Below are 22292 nucleotides of genomic sequence, written 5' to 3' on the forward strand. Positions count from 1 at the left end.
GACTGAAAACTAAAGGGGACAGAGCGTTTGCTGTCAGGGCCCCGAGGCTCTGGAACAGCCTGCCCGAGGAAATCAGGTCGGCTGAGTCGGTGAACTCTTTTAAGTCCCTTCTTAAAACATACTTTTATAGGAGAGCTTTTCCCGATCTTATTTGACTTATCTTATCCCTTTTTTTTTTATTGTATTTTACTAATTTTATATTAAATTTTCATGCTCTTATCTTTTTTGTATTATTCTTTACACTTGTTAAAGCACTTTGTAACTTGTTTTTGAAAAGTGCTCTACAAATAAGGATTATTATTGTTATTATTATTATTATTATTATTATTAAAAGCAAGAAGACGTCAATCCAGGCCAGATTGTAGGCCGGTGGCTGGCAGGTGAGAGTGAAGGCTGGTGGCTCCCTTTGTGAAGCGTGGCACAAGCATCAAGTATTACTCCACAAAACTGTCCTAAAGCAACATTTTAGACACTTTTGCTTTGCTGTTGGCAGGTGAGCTAGCTTAAGCAGGTGTTTTCAACAATGTACGCTATTTAATCACTAAATACACTTTTAAACACAAATCAACTGTGCAGAACTTGAATATTGGCAGTTTTACCAAAGTTGATGGCGAATCTCAAATGTTTTCGGGGGTTGAGAAGCTCCACAAGTGCCCGTGGAGTTAACAGTGCCAGCCGGCCGGCCAGTCAGGCCCACAAAGCCCTCTGGGTTACTCAGACCACTGCAGCAGCAACAACAGAGGAAAGGCAGTGTTTCCTATACGTTCAAATATTTGTGGCGGCCCGCCATAATATCAACGCTGACGCTGGTACTGATTTTAGTTTTTATTTTATTTTACTAGGCCTATTTAAAATCGTATTTGATTGCAGATCAGCGCAGTAGGGCATTCACACAGCACATCCTCTCGCTCATCTCTCACTCATAAACAAATCTGTCTAACACAACGCTGGCAATGTCGGAGACCCAGCTTTAAAAAAAGTTATTAGTAATGAGTAATGGTTTAAAGCACATCAAGGAACATCTGGCTCCTGATGTAGCCTACAGAACATTCTCCACTTATAAAACTTAAGCACTTTTGAAAAATAAACTACAGCAGTATTATGAAAGGGGACTGTTGCTTTATTTTTCTAAATAGACATTACATTGTTAGTGTACAGTTGTGGTTTTAGTACTTTCTTTTAATTTGTTTTTATTTTAGATAGTTCCAAAGCAAAAATCTTTGTTAAACAGTTAAAAGGAGTAGCCTACGCTGTCTTGTCTTCTTCCCTGGTTTCCCCCTGGTGTTGATACTGGTGTTCATTCTGAATAGTAAACCTCATTCACTTAATGGTAAGGTTAGCTAATTAGGCTGTGTGCTGGAGATCGGTAATTCACTTGAAAGATATTTAATTAGTTCAATGGTCTAATTAGGGTTAGGGGGTGACAAAAAAAAACTACTGAATAAATAATTAACAGATTAGTCACTACGAAAATAGTCATTAGTTGCAGCCCTATTCACCAGAGAAGAGCTCATGAACATCAGGGGAACAACACCAGCGGATTTATTTCCCACTTTTCTCCTGTCATCAGTGGAATTACTGGACATTTTGGTGAATGGCACGCTCGCTGTTGTTCGGGCTGTGAAGTGCGGCAGGAGAGGGAAACAAGCCAGGTCGCTCGTGCGTCTCCGCCGGCGGGGACTCCGCACACCGCTATCGGCAATATTTCTCGTCAACGTGGGCTCACTGTGCAACAAACTGGACGATCTTCAGCTACTGGCGGTGAAAAACAGAGGCTTTTAATCATCGTCTGTTCTGTGCTTCACAGAGACGTGGCTATGTGATCTGATACCGGACTCTGCGCTGCAGCTGGTGGAGGTATCTCTTTTTATATTAACAATGACAGTAATTGCGCAGCACTGTTCTCCTGATCTGGAATACTTTATTATTAAGTGTTAACCATTTTTTTCCTCCCCGTGAGTTTGCTTCGTCCACTCTGGTCGGTGTTTACATTCCACCGCAGACCAACGTGCACAACACACAGCGCATGCTGGCTGACCGGATACTGTGTGTGGAGCATACAAACATGGACTCCCTTGTTATTGTTCTTGGTGACTTTAACAAAGGAAACCTCTGCCAAGAACTCCCCAAATACAGGCAGTTTATAAAGTGTCCAACCAGGGAGGGGAACACTTTGGATCACTGCTAACGTTACACCACAGTTAGCAATGCCTTTCACGCTGTCCCCCGTGCTCCACTGGGTCACTCTGATCCTGATTCCTGCTTACAGGAAGAAACTAAAACTCTGTAAACCTGTGGTGGACATCTCAAGCCTCGAATATACTTGGAGCCGACGCGGACCACTTTTTATACTACTTTCCGCAGTCAGCTTGGCGGACGCGTTTCACAATGCGCAGTAGATCGGTTGTTGCCCTGGTAGTGCTAGGCGCCGTGCGGACGTGTAAAACACTACTTTGCAATAAAGTACACACTGAAATAACAGAAAGATGGAAACACCCATAACCTGAAATAAAAAGCTTATACTTTAAACAAAAACTGATGTGATATCAGAGATATACGTGCTGATTAAACTCTATGGTCAGTTTGGAAGCAGTCATCTGTGCCGTTGGTGTACTACATTTAGGTCAGTTGTACGTGTATTGAAGAGGTGGTATTATGCTAATTTTCTGGTTCAAAATGCTATTTAGGAGTAGCACCAGAACAGGTTTACATGGTTTAATTTTCAGAACACACCATCTTTTCTTTCATAGTGCACATTGCTGCAGCTCCTCTTTTCAACCTGTGTTGAAGGCTACTAGCCAATCAGAAGCAGAGAAGGGCGGGTCAGCAAAAAGCCATAAAAAGCTTTGGTTCAGCTGTAGGCTACATTGACTGGAGCAAGAGTTATTAATCTGTAACAAAAGTATTTTTCATCCATAAAGTTTTAACTGAGCTCCGTCTCTACATCACAGTAACAACTTTATGTCCATTGACTGCCTGGAGGGTAGCTAGTGTTTGGAAGGGAGAGGAAGTGTGTGCTGCAGCTCAGTGTTTTTGAGGGCTGTCGGAGTAGCCACTTGGCAAGCCTTATATGAGGCGCATTTAGCTTTCTTCCCTGTGTCGTCACAAGGATGAAAGGGAAGCGGCAGGACTACAAACAAGTTGTTTTCAGGCAGTTCAGAGCAGTGTTTTCTATGCGAGATGGGAACTCCCCTTGGGGTGGACTTTGGTCTTTTTCACTTTGCAAACCTATTACATGCACAAAAAAGGTATATAACTCAATAAAGGAGAGGGAAAAAGCCAAAAAGCATAATACCACCTTTTTCAAAAAAAATCACTCAATCAATCAATATTTGTTCATTAATAAACAACAGCCACATCAAGAAATTAAATGCTACATGATGTCTCATACTCCTGTAATACAGTATTTTACATCTTGGGAGGGTTGAATGAAGAACATCTCAAACACTATCACGTCTTGTGCATCAAGTATGACCACTGACAGATAACAGGACAATGTAAGCCTCACTGTTTCTGTACCACAGTCTATTATAAACCATATAATACATAAAGTTTACAAATGCATTGTCAGGTGAGGATCAAGGCTCCTCTGGCTTTGCTTAATTAGATAAGCAATCTGCAAATCTTACCAAAATGTCTTTTTAAATATTTTAAAATCCAACAGAAACACAAAGTAGCCATAATTTCAGCTTGTGGTAAAACGGTGCAATGTTTTTAATGGCCATTTAGCATGTGCAAGTACAAATTACACATTTGTGTGCACAGTGGCAAATCAATATTCAAAAACACCTTTTTTAATGCAAATTCTTAAAGTATTCATCATTGGTCACTTGATAGGCACACGGTATTGTTATAAATCATCATTAGCAGTAAAAAGAAATACATGTTTTCCACCAGGGCAGTAAAATGTGAGGTTTAGCTGCTGATCTGAGCTTCCCTGCTGTTACTGTTTCATTACCAATAATATTCATCATCTGTCTCAGGAAGGAAACCGCACATTTCTGTCCACGTAACAAAGCCATAACAGAGGCTGGAGAATAACTACATGAAACTACAATCCAACTACATATTTTTTTTTTACCAGCGCAGTAAAGGTTTAGCTGTCTGATCTGAGCTTCCAGCTGTAAGCTAACATTTTATTGCCAATTAGTGATCAGCTGATTATTATTATTCTCAAACTTAACTGACAAAGCCAAAAAAGATCGCTGGAGAGAGAGTAACTACATGAAATTAATCCAACTACATATTTTACACCACAAGCCAAAGCCACCTCTGGAGAATAAACAAATGCAACTAACGTTACATGATTTTTCTACCAGGGCAGTAAAAGTTTAGCTGGCTGATGCTTCCATGCTCTAAGCTAAGGTTACAGTTTTATTGCCAATTAACATTACTGATCAGCTGATTGTCTGGCTAACTTAACCGGCAAAGTCAACCCACAGGCTGGAGAATAAGTAGGCGACATGAAATTAATGCAACTACATATTGACAGGGAAAACACCTCACGGCTGTCTGTGATTATAGCCAGCTTCAAGCTAAAGCTATCAAACAACAGCTTTCATTTGCATCGCTAAAGTCTGACAAACTTAAGTTAATTACCTGTCCAGCAGAAAACAGACAACTTCAGCTCCGCTTTGAAAACATCTGTCCCACATTATAGTCTTCCATATGGGAAAATCCACATCCGTGATTTCTGCCGTCAGCTGTTTGTATCTGTTCCGGTCTGGCTTCATGGTATAAAGATCCACAGGCTCTTGTGCTAAATAACACGTGTGTGCTCATTCATTTGTCCAAATGTCACTTCTCTTCTTACCTCTAATAAACCAGAAGACTACTCAGAGACTGCATATTATTGTTTTTATTATTTCCTCCTCTTCTTCTAAGGACGCATTTAATGTAGTGACAGGCGTCTACACTGCCGGAATTATACAAGGAGAAGAAGAACGCCGTGATGATGAAACGCACTCTGTAGCGCTGTTTGTCCTTTGTCGGCTACTGTAGAAACATGACGTCAAAATACAGCGACCTCCATAGAAGGGGGTGCCCGCAGCTATGGAGATAAAAATGGCTCATTCTAAGGTAATAAAAACATAATGGTTCATTATGTAAGGTGTTTATACACCACTGAAAACATAGTTATGGATATTATATTGCATTTCTGTCAATAGATCCTCAGAAATATTACACACTGAACCTTTAAAACAGCCATGTCAGGATCCCTGAAGTGTGAGCAGTTAACGCCAAATATTGGGTGAAATTAAGTATCTTTGATGTGGAGACTCCAGTGACAGTAAAGCAGCCATGCATTAAACACTTGTATAACAAAATGCCATCATTCCTACATCATCCTGCTGCACTGAATGGGCCTCATGGGTACCATTCACAAAACAGAAGGAAGGTGGGATAAAAGCGACAACAAAAGGGGCGAGGCTACCACAGCTGCATATTGCCCCTATTTGCGGCATTTTCTTGATCACACATTGTACTGGCACAGCTGCTTTATCATTCCATTATCATTATTTGCTGTCCATCATGGCTTTACTGCTTGTTTTAAATCTCTTGACATGAAGACCAGATGGGGTGGAGGGATACAGGGTGCATTTGGCTGATTAAATGTGTGTGTGTGTGTAAGACAGAAAGACAAAGAGCTATGGTTTGATGAATTGTGGGTAGTGAGACAGTCTCTCCCCTCTGGCCCCACCTGCTGTGTGTCCTGTCATGAATCCTGACACTGCTGTAGCCCTCTGAAACACCCTGGCATGTTATCTATCTCTATCACTACCTGCTGTCTTTCTGCACAATGCCACACCTCCAATTCGCCATCTTATTACATCTACAGCTTTGATTTCTATTAATTAATTCCTCTGCTTTCATGTACCACCAACTGATTCTAACTATTCCCATCTATCTCTCATGATCTATGTTTCCCTATCCTTGCTTCCATCTTTAAAAAAAAAAAAAAAGACAAATTGTTCCCTGCTCATAGCTCAAACCCCCTCCCTCCTCATCTCCATTTTCCGTTGCTCCTTGACCCAAACACCCGTGTCTTTCCTAGCCTAAAAATCCCGACCTTCATCCCGCCTGTTAAGATGGATACAAGGGCAGCATGGCGTCAGTGGCACGGCCATTTGGCCATGTGATGAATGGTGGTAATTACCTGTAGACGTAATTAACGAGGTCCAAGAACTGGGCGTTTAACTCAAGTTCATCGGGAAAACGCTTTTCTATGTAGGTCATCATCTTCACCAGCAAGATAGACTTCTCGCGTAAGTTGGGCATCTGGAAGGAGGAGGAAAAGAGGGACGTCAGTTAGAAAAGGGAGACCGGGGAAAAGGTGTTATAAAAATGAATAGAGATAGAGGGCAGGAAGAGGGGAGAAAATAAAAAGATATTTTTTTCAGTTTTTTTTTTACTCTTTTGACTGCATCTCTGTCCACCTCAGCCCTTTACTGCTTGCTATCCTTCTACAGCTTAAAAGAAAATAAACACCTCTGTGGGTATTATGTTAATGTTTACAACACTGGGTTTAGAAAATGTGCTTTGCTTGTTGTTTGTCCAAAGGTTTCACACATTTCAAATGTACTTTGCTGATTTAGCTCTGTTACTCACACCACATTATCAAAGAAATAATGCGATGATCTGCTGAGTCATGCACTTCTACCTGTTTCTACACATTACATTTATATAACTCAATATTGTTTCACAGTCAAACATTCTGAACTGTCTTACCGAGAAAACCTCCTCCTTACCTGATTGGCAGCCATGGGAGAATTGTTTTTCACCCACTCCTCAACAATTTTTACGACAGCTCGGAGGATTTTGGGGTCAGGTGACTTCTCAATCAGCGAAGTGAGAATGACCTGGATGAAGTTCTTCCTCATTTCCATGCTCATGACAGACAATCGAGTCTTCACCAGGTCAAGACTCAGCATTACCAGCTCACTGGTCACTATGAGAACAGAGAGGAGAGTCACACTATCAGCAATTTAGTACTAATATTGATGGGAGGCATTACCTGACATGGATAACTGATTGAGATTTTGTATAAAGCTGAGTTGAGCTTGTCTTTTATATCTGCTAGATAGGCAAGCAGCATAAGAAATGTATTTTTTTTCTTTTTTTGCTATTCTACAATCTGAGCTGCAACAAAAAATTAAGTCTCAGCTGGTGTCCTATTTTCTCACGAGTCAAGCTGAACACATTTATGCTCACATCACCAATTCAGCATTTGCTATGTGTGCCGTGCACTTCTGAATACTGACAGCAGCCCAAATACAACTAAACAGCTCCAATACAATCAGGACAGAACTACTTCAGTTTATTGGTTTAGTGACACGTTAACAATCTTTAGAGGCAAAGGCCTCGGTGGTCAGATGGCCTTTGGTCTCAGTGACTATAACTGCTCCTAGTGGAGGGTAAATGTCTGTGTTTCCCGATATAGTCATTAGGGGCCCATTTAAAGCACCGATAGCATCTTACAGCCATTACCTCCCATCTGAGAAGTAGCAACAGAATTATGTACTGCCTGACTTGTATGAAGCCAAGCTCGGAGAAGAATAGAGAACAGGAAACCCAGATGAATTTTGTAATAGTCATGAGAAAAACAACACTTAAACTTGAAACTCTTCTCTTTACCCTTGCTGACAAACAAGGCAAGCTGTCAGGCATTACCTTTTTGAACCCACAGCAAAACAGCACAAGGTGACCCTCTGTTTGCTTTATCCAGAGAGAGACTAGGAGACAATACAGAGTGGGAACTAGAGCTGTGGAATATTCCCTGTGAAACCAGACTATCTGTGGAGTGGATCTCCCCTGACCACGTCAGCTATTGAGAACACAGCTGCGGCCATTGATATAGAACTTTTGATAAGTGTTTTTTGTATGGAGCCGAGCACTGCTGCTGAGATACATGGGATATCTGAGCCCTAACTGAGCCTGAGGAAGGTCGCCAGGTGAGTGTGTTGTGTGTACAACTGACCTCACACACAGTGAGCCCCTTGTTGGATCAGGGATAATGATAATGTGAGCAAGGTTTGACTGTATCCCTGCAGAAGACGTTCAACTGAAATGGCAGTTGATGTCTGGGATGCAGTCTAGTGGATCTCACAGCTCTAAAGGTGAAGGAACTTGGTTAAATAATTGAGCCACACAAGGAGACTTAATTGCTGGTATTGCTGTACTGTCGATCAGGCAATACTTTCCCATCTTAATTATTAAAAAAAATTGACTATTTTATGCAATGGTCATCAATTTTGTATCAATAGATGATTACATAACTTGTATTTTCTTAAATAATATACTACATCCTTCCCTTAAACATTTTCCAAGTGTTATTGTATATGTGTGTCTCTGTACTGGCTGAGCCTGGCTTCCTCATATCTTTCCACTGAATTCATGTCCATGCATGTACCCGTGCTGGTTTCGGTGACCCCTGGGTTGGCCTGCTGGGGGCTCAGGTGTTCCCGCACCATCTTCTGCAGTGAGCGCATGAACACAGAGATGAGGCGGTCGATGTAGCTGGCATTGTAACTACAGGCTGACTTCAGGATCATCAGTGTTCCTGGAAGACAAATGAAGGGGAAGGGGGGATGATGAAAGGAGGGGGGAAAGGGTAATACAATAATCTGACAAGAACCTCAACCTCTGTGGGGCAAGGTAACAGAAACACACACCTACAGTCAGCATGTGTTCAGACACTCAGCATGACAAGGACTTTACTTTTTTGTCTTTTTTAAGGGCATCTAACAAAAGTTCCAGAGTGTGAGAGACGAAGGGACAGGTGTGAGTAATGTCCCTCTCTGTTGCTGCTCCCTGGAGGGGAGACAAATGTTAAAATGTCACCACCCCATCATATCAGCGCTACCTCTCTGCGACAGCGGGATATCAAAAGCTTTTTATTGACCACAACTGCCATTTTGGGACACTATCAAATAGTGTTACCTTTAGACTGCTCTCCTACAGCCATTTGACACCTTGACGGCACTTTATTTGGAAAGCTATTGTATATTTCAAATAAAAAGAAGAGGAAAAAAAAAATAAAAAATCAAATAACTTCTTGGAATACGTTTTAATGTAAGCTTTTTCCATAAATACTGTCTGACATCTGGGAGGATAACAGTAATGTTCGTAAAGGGAGGATGGCCGAAAGCAGCAATCCTTCCCGAGACAACCTTTCCCAAACCGCTGGACTGTTGCCTCTGTTTTAACAGACCAGATGTTAGCCCAAGTGGCAGGGCCCATCGGCTTGCATTTTAACGACCCACTCACTGGCTTAATTGCTAAAAGTGACTGAGGTAGCTTGGCTTTTGTAGGGGAAAGAGTGGGAGTGTGAAAAACATATTTAAAAAAAATACAGGGTTTATGAGCAACAAAGTGAGAGTAACAGAGCACAATGGAGTAGAAAGGCATAAGTGAGAAGAAGAATAAAGGGAGCGCTGAAGATCTTACCAAAGAGCTGTGTGGGGTTAGTGTTGCTTGTGGCTTTTTCATAGTTGGTAAGTCCCTCATAGATGACCTTGCCCACAGCGGCATACAGACACTCCAATTCCTCATACTTGGACGCCACTGTTGATGTGCCTAGAGGGAGACAGCAGTGTATGCTTCAAACAAAGAAAAGCTGAGCATCTAAATCAACCCCTTGCTTTTAGCACGTAGCAAGCAAAAAGCAAACTTATAAATTTAAGCATCAATCAAGAGAGCAATAATCCAAATATGTGGGCATGTCTTTAATGAACACAGAAGGGAGTTTGTAATTTTTGGTTTTCGTCAGAGAACTCAGATAGTGCTTTCCTGAGTTTTTTCAGTATAGCCTGCCTGACTAAGTTCCAGATAGAAATTAGGCATTAAGCACTGGCAACTTACTAGGCTCTGTGGGGAAGATGCTCATTAGACGAGAAAGGAGGGAGTGGACAGCCCGCAGGACTTTTGTGTTGCCGCAGGTCATGCATGCAGCGATGCCCCGCTGGAGGGGTTTGAAATGGGCCAGGATGGCTGGGGACTGCAGCACTGTCAGAAGGAAGCAGAGAATCTCTAGTCCAGTGCAGATGTTGGAGATGTTAGCCTGTGCTGGCTGCTCCTGAGAGGACACGGAGAAGAACAGTGGGTTTAAAGAAGTGTTTACGTGAAACAAGTAGTCATGTGTGTTACGAAGGACAGACATATAAATTAAATGTGATCCCCATATCAAGGAAAACATTGAGGCTTATCTTTTCAGAAAAACTAAAGTGCAAATTCATCAGTAGATGCATTAATCATTTAAGTTTTTATTCCATACAAATTCCAGACAACAGAGAAATCAATATTCTACACACAGAGGTATTTCTCACAACAAAAGAACCAAGGTAATGTGATTGCTGCTAAACTAAAGATCAATTGCCAACTTCGGGTCCTAATTTTGTCTAAATTGCAGTTAAGTTTTACAAAGATGGCAGGGCCAAGAGGATAATCTGGGACAGATCCATGGCACAAATCTTGGCTAATGAACAAGGTGACTCTTGCGATAGACTCATGGTAGATATTAGGGTAGTATTGATTTGGCTCTGTATTAACAGAAAGGGACCTCGTCTCTGGAGCCATGCAGATAGGGCATATGCATGTATGCATGTTCTGTGTGTGTGTGTCCCCTGCCCCTCCTCATTTGCCCTCTCACTCCACTCCTACTGACTCTTAATCACTGCGACACCAGTACATTGAGATGATAAAAGGTAATCCGATTTAGAGCATTGTTCATTAGTCTGAGTAAGTTGGCTAGGCAGACCCACAGAAAGCCTTGTTTGTCAGACCATTCCCATGGGATCTGCAGGGGCTGATTGGGTTTGTGTTTGTGTGCACAGAGAAAGGCGCGGCCGATGCAGTGATCCCCAAAAAGGAACAAGGGAAGTACGTGACAATTGCCGGCGCATGGTGATAAGCTTGTCTGAACAGTGGCGCTGAATCAGACCAGCGAGATGAGTAGAGAAGGAGAGGAGCAAGTGATAAAAAGAGAGAGAAGAAGAATAGAAGAAGACAAGGGCTGCGATAAGAGGCTGAAAAGAAAAGAAGAGATGAGAGGGGGAAGTGGTGGCAAGAGACAGAAGGCGAGGAGTGAAGCAGAGAGGCATACAGAAGGCAAGGATGAGGAGTTTCGGATGAAGAGGGGTGGAGGGGTTGAACGGGAAGGCACAGGCCAACCCGGATAGACTCCTGTTATCTCACCACTGTCATTATTTTGTCATTATGGTTGTTGGCGTCTCACTTCATGTATTACTGATAACAGACAAAGGACTCAGAGACTTTAAGCAAACACTTGGAGCTTAAGCAGGAACAGGAAAACTTCTGCAGTCTCCAGGAAGGAGAATGGCACAGTCGCCTTAGTTATCCTTTACTGTTTGCTGCGTATTGCTTGGAGTTGTAACAACAAGCCTGAATATTTTAAATTTTATTTAAATGTGTTTGCCAAAAACACTGTTGATGACTTAGACTTGCAACTTCAAATAACCAGTAATATCAAAGTTTTTGGACTCAGAAGCAATAGTCCTCATCAAAAAACAGAAAAGATAAGCCAGACACTTGCAGAAAGTTAATATTCCGCAGTGGAAAATCCAAGGAAAACCATTACAGGTCTTGATACTCTGAACTCTGGAAGATGCAGTGCAGAAACATAGTGACAATGGCTTAGCACCAAAATGTCAACAACATTAGCATGACTGTGGATATTTTAAACATAAAGGCAGCCTAATAAAGGCACATAATGACTTAGTCATCCTGAAAGCATATGGCATCTTACCACTGTCATAAGAAGCTTGTCAAACCACTGTAGCTTAAGCTCGGCACGAGGCCACATGTCAGGCCTGAGGGCAGACTTCATCAGGCTAACACAGCGACGGGACAGCAGCTCCCCCGGAGACCCAGCCACATTGGTGCTGTCGTTCACCTAGAGGGGAGAGGGGGAGGGAGGTTGGTATCATTACGTTATCAATGACGATGGGTCTTCATCTCATCACAAAGTTGTCCTGGTGAGGTGTGAAATCACAAAGGGCAAGAAGAGACCAGGAACAGGAAGATGATCAGGAAGCCATGCACAAGTCCTCACGTTGAGAAGCATCCATCCTGCAGAAACATCCTTGAGCATGACAATGAATCTGTACCAGCTCTAGGTGTGGTTTTCTTTTGGTTGATGGTAATCCCCTGGCACCCGTGAAAAGATACAATATTTCTACAGGGATCAGTTTAGTATCACAACACACTGTTAACACGTAGAATACAAAGATGCTTCTTTGGTCTGTTCTGTGCGCAGTGAGTGACCCCCAGCAGTATTACAGGAGGTTATATTCAACAGAGATGGTTGGATGAACAGTGAGAATGGAGCTTGGCCCAAAAAAGAAAGTAGAAAAAGTCAAGGTGAGTGAAATCTCAACAGTCTATTTCAGGCTTGTAACCAAGGTCAACACTGTCACCAGACCAAGGGACAGCTTTGAGAGAAGACACATAAAGGACTGTGTGTGTGTGTGTGTGTGTGTGTGTGTGTGTGTGTGGAGGCGTGTTTAGGACAGCCACCAGGTGTGTCCTACCTTCACTACTAAGGGGTTAGGATAGTTCTGTCCTACCTGGCAGGCGCTACGGATGGCAGAACTGTACCTGGTGTGGGTGGGGGTGTGTGCGCGTGTGTGTCGTGGTTATCGCGGGGGTGTTACCTGGCATGCAATCCTGATGAGGAAGTTGACCACTGTGTCCGTATGTTGTTTCTCGACAGGCTTTGTGAGCATGGTCTCTGTACCTGGCATGGACTGGCTACGGCCAAACACCTAGAGACGAACAAACGACCATTATAATTATTAATATGTCAGCTTCTTTTTTGTTTGAATACAGAGAAAAGAAAGATTCCATAAACAAAGAAGATTTTAAACTTTCAGTGGCTATGAAACTAAACAGACCTCATAATAAAACTCTGACAGCCGTGCAAACGCTGCACACAGTCCTTATTTAGGAGGGAATGTCAAAGAGCCTGCACAAAGCCAGGGTTTTGCCTGCATAGCTTATTAGAAAATAGGCTACAACTAAGATTGTCTGATAACTATGCTGGTAACTTTCTGAGAAATTAACATTTTCTCAGTTCAAGTGGAAAGAAATGCTGCTATTGCGTTTTTCTCCTGACATCAGGTAAAAAATTGCATCCTCATTAAGAGTGCTATTACTAAGACTGTTTTCACTGCCCAATCACTATCCAGTCTACAACACATAGCCGCACAGACATGTTGTTGACTGTGGTGGGACTGCAGGTGCAGTCAAGGCAGTATTATTGAGCCTAGCAAAACCTGGGGGGCTGTGATAGCAAGACAATGGAGTTAACAGACAATTTCAAAGTGTTTATTTTAAATAAAAACGGCCCTTTGGATGATTACTTTTGTATTTATCACAGATTCAACAACTGAGATTTAGAACAGGCACATTTTCCAACAAAGGCATCTGATCTAGTTTTGAGACTGCAAAAACAACAGATCACAGAGGGATTCGAGATGAAACAGATGTGAGGCTGCAACACTCTTGTAAGGAAAAATGGATTAAGGCAACAACAATCCTGCTGACATCTCCTGTTGGCAGGTTGTGTCTCAGATGGATGTAAAAAGGGCTGTTTGATCAAAGAATCTTTCAAACAGTTCTGCAATCACTCAGAGAAGTGTACAACACAGGGGCAGCCAGCAAGAACTTTGCAGGTAGAAAGGATGCAAATGTTGATTTTGGTGGGTAATGAAGTATTTTATTGCCAAATGCTGGCTAAAGTGATCGGGCACTCGCATTCTGCTGGCCACTGAGTAATGGACTGAGCTCACCGTGGAGGTGGCTCCGCTTGCCGCGCGGAACCTCTTAACATCTTGTCCAGCAGCACCAGCAGCTTCCAGAGATAGTCCTCTTTTCACAGCGCCTGCGCTCGTCCCTTCACCGACAGCCCCTACTTCGGCCTCTGACTCCGGCTGCCGCACCGAAGAGACAGGCAGACAGGAGAGGAGAGATGAGGACATAATTACAGTTTACAGAATGAAACATGTGTATATCTCGTCAAAATTTCCGATCAGCTACCACAGAATTATGAGTCATGAGTATATTTTAATCTCTATGGCAAATGGCTTTTTCTTGTGAAATAATAATAAGCATCTCCAGTGCTAAAAAAAATATTGTGCGAAGTGAAGGACATAATTTAGTGGCACAGTGCACTTTGTGGCCACAACACTTTCTATTGGATACAAACTGACACCATTTTAAGTCAATAAAAGCTGTTTGTAGTTCAAACAGGGCCTCTTAGCCCGGGTTTTGATGCGACTGTGTATTTATGGCAATCCATGAACACACCTGCTGGTCTTTGATCCTCTGTAACTCCCATTTGATGACCACCTCGGCCAGGTCCACAGCAAGTTTCCTTTGCTCTATGGTCACACTGGGGGTGAAGCCCAGACGCTGCATTGCACTGATCATGTGCTGCACCAGGTGGTGGCGCACAGGGTAGTACACCTGCCAAGAGAAAAGTAAAAATGTAAGTAACAATATGTAAAAAAGTATATAATAGAATCATTTTGAAATGTAGCGATTCAATATATTGAATATCTGGTTAACAGAAGCTTCCACATTTGATATTTTAAACACAAAGTGTCAGGTAGGACTTTGCTGTATTATCACCAGTGGCAGATGGTCAGTGATGCCAATGGCAGAGTTTAAAAGAAACAGAAGAAGTACACATGAGCAATGATACCCAGCCAGGCTGAACAGATGACCGACAAGTTTGTAAATAACCCAAATTTCTACATAAAATGCCATCATAGCTTGGGGACTGTTTTGTTTTGCATTCTTTAATTTTATTTGAACATCTCACAACTTGAGCTTCCACTCTTTGCAATCACCAGATGCAGAATTCAAGTATAGAAAGAAGAGTGGTATAGTGATATATGTTGTAGGATTATAACCAAACAATCCACTTTGTGGGTCCTCAAACAAAAAACATCTCTCTCTCCCGCCTACACGCCCATAAATTTCAGTAAGACCCAAAAAAGTGAAGTAAAATTTATAATTATGTGATTAAACATGAAGGTTTTTCCTATTCATTTTACATTGGTTTTGATATTTAATTATATTACTGGTTTGGCAAACTTGTTCTGAGAGCATCCACAACAGACGAGAACCTCTGCCTTCCCTCAACTTCATGTTAAACTGATTATCTTGCTAGAATCATCACATATAAATGATACTGGCATCCATTGCCTTAGCATCTACCCAAAACAATTATGAGTGAGACATGTTGCCGGTCTATGTATCTCAAAAAGCTGCAGCATCCATGTTGTGTGATTCTCTTCTCAGGAGCAAACCCAAGAAGGCCCTGCTCGACTAAATGCGTAAACACTGAGGTTTCCAATCAATCTGCCTGGTCTAAAAAATAAATAAATAGTGAATCAAACGCAACTACATGTAATGTAATTTATTCTACACTGCCAATAATTTGCTCTAGATGTTGGGGTGATAACACATGCAAAGTTAAACTGGGTGCTCAATCACTCTGAGACATCGAGTCTGAAGAAGCAAACTCTGAAGTCGTATTCCCACTTAGTCTCAAGGACATGATGACACACACTTAGCCCTGAGAATTCACACTCTCAAGTGTCAAACTCAAGAGTCACTTAGCTTCATCGCAAACTGAACTGGGACTCTCAAACACGCAGACAAAAGAGCAAGAGATGAGATGTCTATCTGAGGGCTGTTGCCAGTGTCAAAGAATATTAAAGCTTCTCATTTTGAGGGTAATTATAGTTGATAGAGCAGGGCTTCACAGCCCCTTAATGACAGTGTGGCTAAGCCCTGTCCATCACGTGTGCACACAGACAAACACGCACGCAACCTCTCTATTTCTTTATTAAACACACACACACACACACACACACACACACGCACAAAGTCTCTCATCTGTCTGTCATTATCTTCTCCCCAGTGTAATTATGCTGATGTGATTACATTAGATTAGTCATCTGGCCCAGTGAGAGCAGCCTGTCAGTGAGATAGAGAGGGGAGCTGCGGAAAATGTCAGTCTTCTGCTAAGAGACTGTTGCTTTCTGACCGGCGAGGCGGTGAACATCGGCTGAAGGAGCGAGAGGGCAGAAAGTGTCTTTGAAGTTTGAGGAGGAAGGCGAACATAAAGGCCAATGATCCATTGCTGGTGTTGACTTGTGAACAGACTAGGCGCCCTTTGACTCTGCTGATCATCACTGAGGAGCGTGTGTCGGGGATGTATCTGCATTAACACAATTACAGGCAGTAGGCATGGCTACTGTCAATATAAAACTCAAATTTAGTTAACTAACTAATATCATAAAACTATTAACTGGGCCATACAAGATAATCCAACTTTTAATGATGATGCTCCATTCCTATTAGGAGTGGTTAAGGAGGCATCATATAATTCAGGGCACTCAGATAATCAGTAAAAATAGCTTCTCAACGGTTTCCCCCTCCATGTGGTTCCCTGCAGTTGTCGAAGCGACACTGAGCATGGAGCTGGCAGCAGCAACAAATTGCTGTGAATGTAAAAAAAAGAGTGGCAGTTGCCCTCTCACTCCATGTGAAAAGTATAAGATGCTGATATCCGATAGTCAGTGATTACTCACCCTCAAAAAAGGTATTACTTAGTGTGGTCTAAATGGGATGAATACCAAAGAACATAAATGAACCCAGAGTGTCCAGACAAGTCCCTCATGATTACTGCACATCACAGGGGACAGAAATTTTTACTGTTCTGTCTGCCACACCCAGTCCAGATGAATACGCTGTGAATCAATACATTCAACACTGGCTGACAGAAGGAAGGGCTCTACTGACCAACTCTTAATCTGTGTGTTCTTTCATCCTGCTCACCCTGAAGTGCTGCACAATGAGATGCAGTATGTGGACCAGCTGCGGTACTGTGTGTCCCTCCTCCACAATGATTTTGCGAGTCCAGTGGGTCAACATCTGGTGGCCGTCCTCCATGCGTGCAGGCACAGCTGGGGTCAGGATGGCCATGGCCTGCCGTACAATGGCGCGGGCTTCCATGGTGTGGGCCTTCAGCAGGCTGTGGAAGACCTGTACAAAGGAAAGGTAAACATTAATGCTTACTAATTCTTTTGTTGTTGTTTTTTTTAACAACCTCTTTAACCACTGTATTCCTCTCATAATATCTTCATATTACATTGGATGTAGAATGAGACAGAATACAACTACAATCTTAGGTAAGCACCTCTCTCTCCCCCCTAAGGTACCATTTTCTCTGAGTACTACTAATGTGCAGTTCTTGATCTTATAATTTTAAGTTTCTCATTTTCTATAATGTTTACATCTGTTGTCATCTCATTTCAGCTGAGTCGTGGTCATCCTGATGTTTTGCTCACTGTGTCCGTTTTTGGATGGATTCATTTTACAAGATAACTGGGCGTGTGTACATCTGCTACACGCTCTACTCTTTTTTACTTTCTTCCTCACCTGCAGGACAATCTTCTTATGAATTGCAAACTTTGCAATGATGTGGGCCAGAAGTAAGTGACCACTGTATTTACAGGCAGGGTCGACGCAGGCTTTGGGCAGTAGGCATGGCCAGGCGAAGGTCATGAGGCGCCGCAGCTTGCTGTTGCGTGACTTGTTGTTGTCATGAATGTGGTGGGGTGCGTGCTCCACCAGCAGGGTGGAGAACTGCAGCAGGCAGATTCGCAACGAGTCCAGCAGGTCAGCCTGCTTCTCTGGGTCCAGAACCTTGGAAAGGGATGGCAAAGATGGTTAAAAGGGGAGTGAGCAGAGTTTATGTAAACGTGAATGAACGATTATTTTTCCAGGTTTTTTTTTTCTTTTTGTTTTCTTACCAGGTGCCAACAGTGGTCCAAATAAGCTTACTTACTAAATGCACCTTGTGTGAAAAAATAAAAAAAAGAATCTACTGTTTGCCTGTATTCTGCAGTTGTGACTGATATTTACATCCCAAAATCACACCGCCACAACAATATCCTTCTTCACTTATAAAACCTCTTACAAAAAGACAGCTTCCCCTTCAAAATACCCATCACCATCGGAATTCGCTGGAGAGAGGTACAGAGGGGAGGAGAGCAAATAGGGAGAGGGAGTTAAGTGAGGAAATGAGTTTTAACCAGACCGTAGAGGAGCCATTAGCAGCCATCAGGACCGGTGTTAGTCAGTGATGAGATCTGCCACAGCACAAACATATATGCTGACCTTTAGCATGGTCACACCGTGACATTTACACCAGGAATTATATTCTGGCCTGACGAACAAAAGCTAATGAAAGAGGGACCCGTGGGATGGTGGGAGGAAGAGAGAAAAACTAAGACAGGCGGAAGAGATGAAAAGGAAGGAGGGAGAGATGGAATGACAGCAATTAAGTGATAAAGTAATGTGTGGATGCATTGAGAGATGAAGAATCAGACTAAGTGGGATGTAGTTGATGGTGACTGAGAGTATAGAGATGTACTGGACTGATAAGACATTATGAGAGGAAATGCAGCAGTTAATGAAATCAGAGAGACGGATGGAGAGACAAAGCTGTTGAGTAATGAACAAAGGAAAAAGGGGGGAGAATGAATGTGAAGACTGTTGAGAGCAGGAAAAATATACCTGCAAGCGTGTGTGCATGTGTACCTTAGTGATGAAGACACTGGTAATGCTTTCTGGATTGTCTCCTTCGGGGTTGGGAGGTCCAAGCAGCTGCTCACCTTCCCCCTTCTCAAAGCTATGCAGGAAGGCTGGATTCAGGATGTGCTGAAGCACCTATGAAACAGCAAAACCACATCTTCAACTGATTTTGCTCATTTAAAAAAAAAAAAAAAAAACATTTTCCCACTTACTTAGGGGAATATGCAACCTTCACTCCTTCAGGTTTTCAAAAACTACAATGGATGATTTCACTGATGGCACACCTTCAAGAAATGATCAGTGAAATCACTAATCAGTGAAATCGCCTGGTGTGGTCTTTTAAAAGCTGCATAAAAGAAAAATGTGCACACTCTCAGCTCTACATGGCACATAATTAAGTGATGAAGTAGTGATCTACTCTAAAATCAGAGGGACACACCTTCCAAATGATAATAACAGAGGAAAACTTTGATTCATTAGAGAGGAAAAAAGAACTTCAAGACAGACTTTGAGGCACAGTAATGTCAAATGTATGAAACAATGGTAATAAAAAGGAGTCACATTTAAGGAAGAAGAAAACAATCTCTACACGAAACAATACTAAAGAACCATTACATTTTCTCTTAATTAATCCATGAGCATTGAAAGCCAAAAAAAATCTAAACTATCACAGAGGAAAGGTTTAAAATGCAGTTTCCAAACACCCTAAAACCAGCAGGGACTGTTCCCAGGGATCTGTGAATGAAGACGCAGGCTTGATTAGCTGGTAAAATGCAGAATAAACCAACCACAATATAGCTAACGACTGCATTTATTAAAGAAGCTGCTATCTGTTAATGAACCCCCTTATTCAATCCATCATTTGGGGTGGGGACAGGGCATTGCTCAGCCGAGGACGAGCTGTGGCAGCATATGTTCAAGCTCCTCCATTATTCACACACACTCTGCGCAATATACATGCATGGTTGATAGACTCTCACAGGCATGCAGAAACACACGCAGCCCGAAATGAAGACACATAGAAAATGCATGGAGCACCAGTCTGTTCATCAGTCACATCTGTTTCTGTTCATTTTAAGCTTCTCTGACATCAATCAAGAAGAACACAGCATATTTCTGTAATGCCATTAGATGTTGTGCTCCTGTTTGCTGTGTGTGTTACTGCATGTGTGCACATACACGTGTGTGTGTGTGTTGCAGTGCCACTAGGGTCCTCTCCAAACACAACAGGAGGGAGATAGTGGCTAGGGAGCAAGGGTGGGACAGAAAATGTATTATGTCCCCTAAACAACATTAATGTTGAAATTATGTATGGCTATTGTTGTAGCCACATAAAGTCTTGAATGATAGCCACTCAACAGTCGCACAGGTTAGTTGTAAGTTATAAGGTGGTTTACATTTACAAGTCTACATTTAGATACTCTAAGCAAGGGTTTTCAAAAGGCTGAGATTGTGGGCCTCCCCTCAGACAAAGCTTGGAAAAAGGAAATTCTACATCTCCTTTTGATAATAAATGTAATAACTAATATAATTTTTTCAGAGACTCCCATGAAACAGTTTGGAGCCCCCCTGGCACGCCACTTTGAAAACCTCAGTTCAAAGCACTTTCTTTTTTACTCTTTTGTCAGCGGATGAGTTTTACACATGGTTAGGTGAAGAGCAGCAGGATAATATTTCACTCATTATTACATCAAAGTAAGCTGAATATTTTAACGACACTGCTTCAATCATTTAATTCAATGAATTAATCTGTATTGATAATACAGTTCCACTCATGTTTCAGTACAGCGTTTAAAAAGATCAACACCTGTTTTTAAAAGTACTTTGGCGTTATTTTTCTATTATTGTTTCATTTGTCATTTCTAAACGTGAAATTAAAAAATGAAGAGTAACTCCATGTGAGTGAAAAAACAGTGACACCGTTATGCTTCTTCACCCACACCTTACACACACACACACACACACACACACACACACACACACCTGTCGGTTTGTTCCAGGGGAAAGTCTTTGCTTGTAAATTTAGATTCCTTCTAATCTTAATCTACTTTGTTGTAGTTCAGATGACAGAAGGCATACGGAGGCATTTAACTACTAAAAAATATATGCATTTGTTGTTTCAACTTAACACTGCAGTTTGATTTCAATCTCCACTGAGGAGATGATACTAGCACAGCATATAGACACAATCTGATGTTGCAAAAAAAAATCTACTACACTGTATGCCATGAAGTAGCAGAACAGAAAACAGACGTGCTGTGCTACCACAATTTCACTTGTTTATTTATTTGCCTGCTTGAAATCTATTCCATGAATTTTCAAACACATGTGAACAAAAAAGCAGCACAAAAGCTGCTTTCTATAAGAACTGTTTGGACAAAACAAAAGAAGCAATACAGGAGCAGCATGAGGTCAGTCTGTGCATCATAGATGATTCATTGCTGCTGTCCCACACTGTCTCCTCTCCTGTGTCTAGCTCAAAGTAAAATATTCTCCCAGATCCCGTGATGCTACACAAGAACCTCAGCAGCTAACTTGAAAGCATACTGAGAACACACACACACACACCCACACCCACACACCCACCCCTTTGATATTATGCTTCCAGGAAAATGTTAAAGGCAATTATTTAAATGTCAGCAGCGTTAACGCCCATACTCCTTTACTTTCTCGTGACTCGTACACAAATCAACACAAACATATTCACACAGAAACACATTGTCTCTTTCTGGCTGTCTGTTTGTCTCTCTGCCTCACATGCACAGCTAGCATCTGCTGCATACCAGAGGAGGACAATTAATGGAAAAACAATATGAGCAAAATTCTGACGGGAGGTGGGGGTGCACTAGCTGAGTGAGTACATTCAAACGCAGCATTTTGGTCAGCACAGTGAGTTGGCTGAACTCTTTCCCCTGCCTTTATTTTGTCTCTCCCTTGTCCATATGCTGCTGAAGCAACGTGACCTGAACAAGAGCAAAAAGGGAAGGGTGGGCTGCATCAAGTGTATGTCCTTGAATTTTGGGGTCTGTGTGCACTTTCCAGCTTCTCGTGCGTGTGCGTGTGTGTGTGCGTGTGCGTGTGTGTGTGTGTGTGTGTAGTTGTGTTTTTGCCACACAGCCATTTGGCTATGAGTTGGAGTGTGCCAGGGCAGGCCTTCCCCACTGACCCGTTTGTACTTAACAGCAGTGCTGTTGCTCCTCTGTGCCAGGTTGTGTGCCTGTTACAGCTGTGCAAAATATGCGTGTGTATGTGTGTGCGCATCTGTCTGTGTGTGCTTGCATGAGAGCATGCAAGCGGGAGAGTGAGCTTAATTAAAAAGCAGCCCGAATGATTGTAATGCTTGCAGCAGCAGGTCAGGTGGAGAGGACAGAAGCATTCATCTGTGAGCCTCTGAGGGTCTACAACCAGACAAAATGACCTTCCTGACTCTATCAAACAACTTCTGGTACAAAATGCACCAACCAGAAAGGTCACACAGATCAGGCCCCACACTGAGGAAGCAATGTAAGTAAGTAAGCTGAGGAGATGCTAAAAAAATTTATAACTCTGGTTGATTTTTTTGTGCATTATTCAGTGTAGGACTGGGTAAGCTTATGGACGATACAAGATTTTAATCTTTTTTTCCCCACCAAAACATATTTCTTTGTTTCCAATTAGGGCTA

At 42.2% G+C, this 22292-nt stretch overlaps 1 protein-coding gene across 1 annotated transcript in view; it reads right to left on the reverse strand.

Annotated features, from left to right (window-relative positions):
- The window catches only part of LOC123982609 (transformation/transcription domain-associated protein), an 89237-nt gene that overhangs the window by 43289 nt on the left and 23656 nt on the right, over nucleotides 1-22292 (reverse strand). Inside the window, exons 37-48 of the mRNA XM_046068240.1 lie at nucleotides 18637-18765; nucleotides 17473-17739; nucleotides 16870-17076; nucleotides 14326-14484; nucleotides 13809-13949; nucleotides 12672-12782; nucleotides 11765-11911; nucleotides 9862-10075; nucleotides 9448-9576; nucleotides 8411-8560; nucleotides 6750-6949; nucleotides 6158-6279 (exon numbers count right to left, since the gene is read on the reverse strand). Of these exons, the coding sequence (XP_045924196.1) occupies nucleotides 6158-6279; nucleotides 6750-6949; nucleotides 8411-8560; nucleotides 9448-9576; nucleotides 9862-10075; nucleotides 11765-11911; nucleotides 12672-12782; nucleotides 13809-13949; nucleotides 14326-14484; nucleotides 16870-17076; nucleotides 17473-17739; nucleotides 18637-18765 (1976 nt within the window). The remainder of the gene's footprint in view (nucleotides 1-6157; nucleotides 6280-6749; nucleotides 6950-8410; nucleotides 8561-9447; nucleotides 9577-9861; nucleotides 10076-11764; nucleotides 11912-12671; nucleotides 12783-13808; nucleotides 13950-14325; nucleotides 14485-16869; nucleotides 17077-17472; nucleotides 17740-18636; nucleotides 18766-22292) is intronic.

Source organism: Micropterus dolomieu, linkage group LG14, assembly GCF_021292245.1.
Source record: "Micropterus dolomieu isolate WLL.071019.BEF.003 ecotype Adirondacks linkage group LG14, ASM2129224v1, whole genome shotgun sequence".
NCBI classification, from domain to species: Eukaryota; Metazoa; Chordata; class Actinopteri; order Centrarchiformes; family Centrarchidae; genus Micropterus; species Micropterus dolomieu.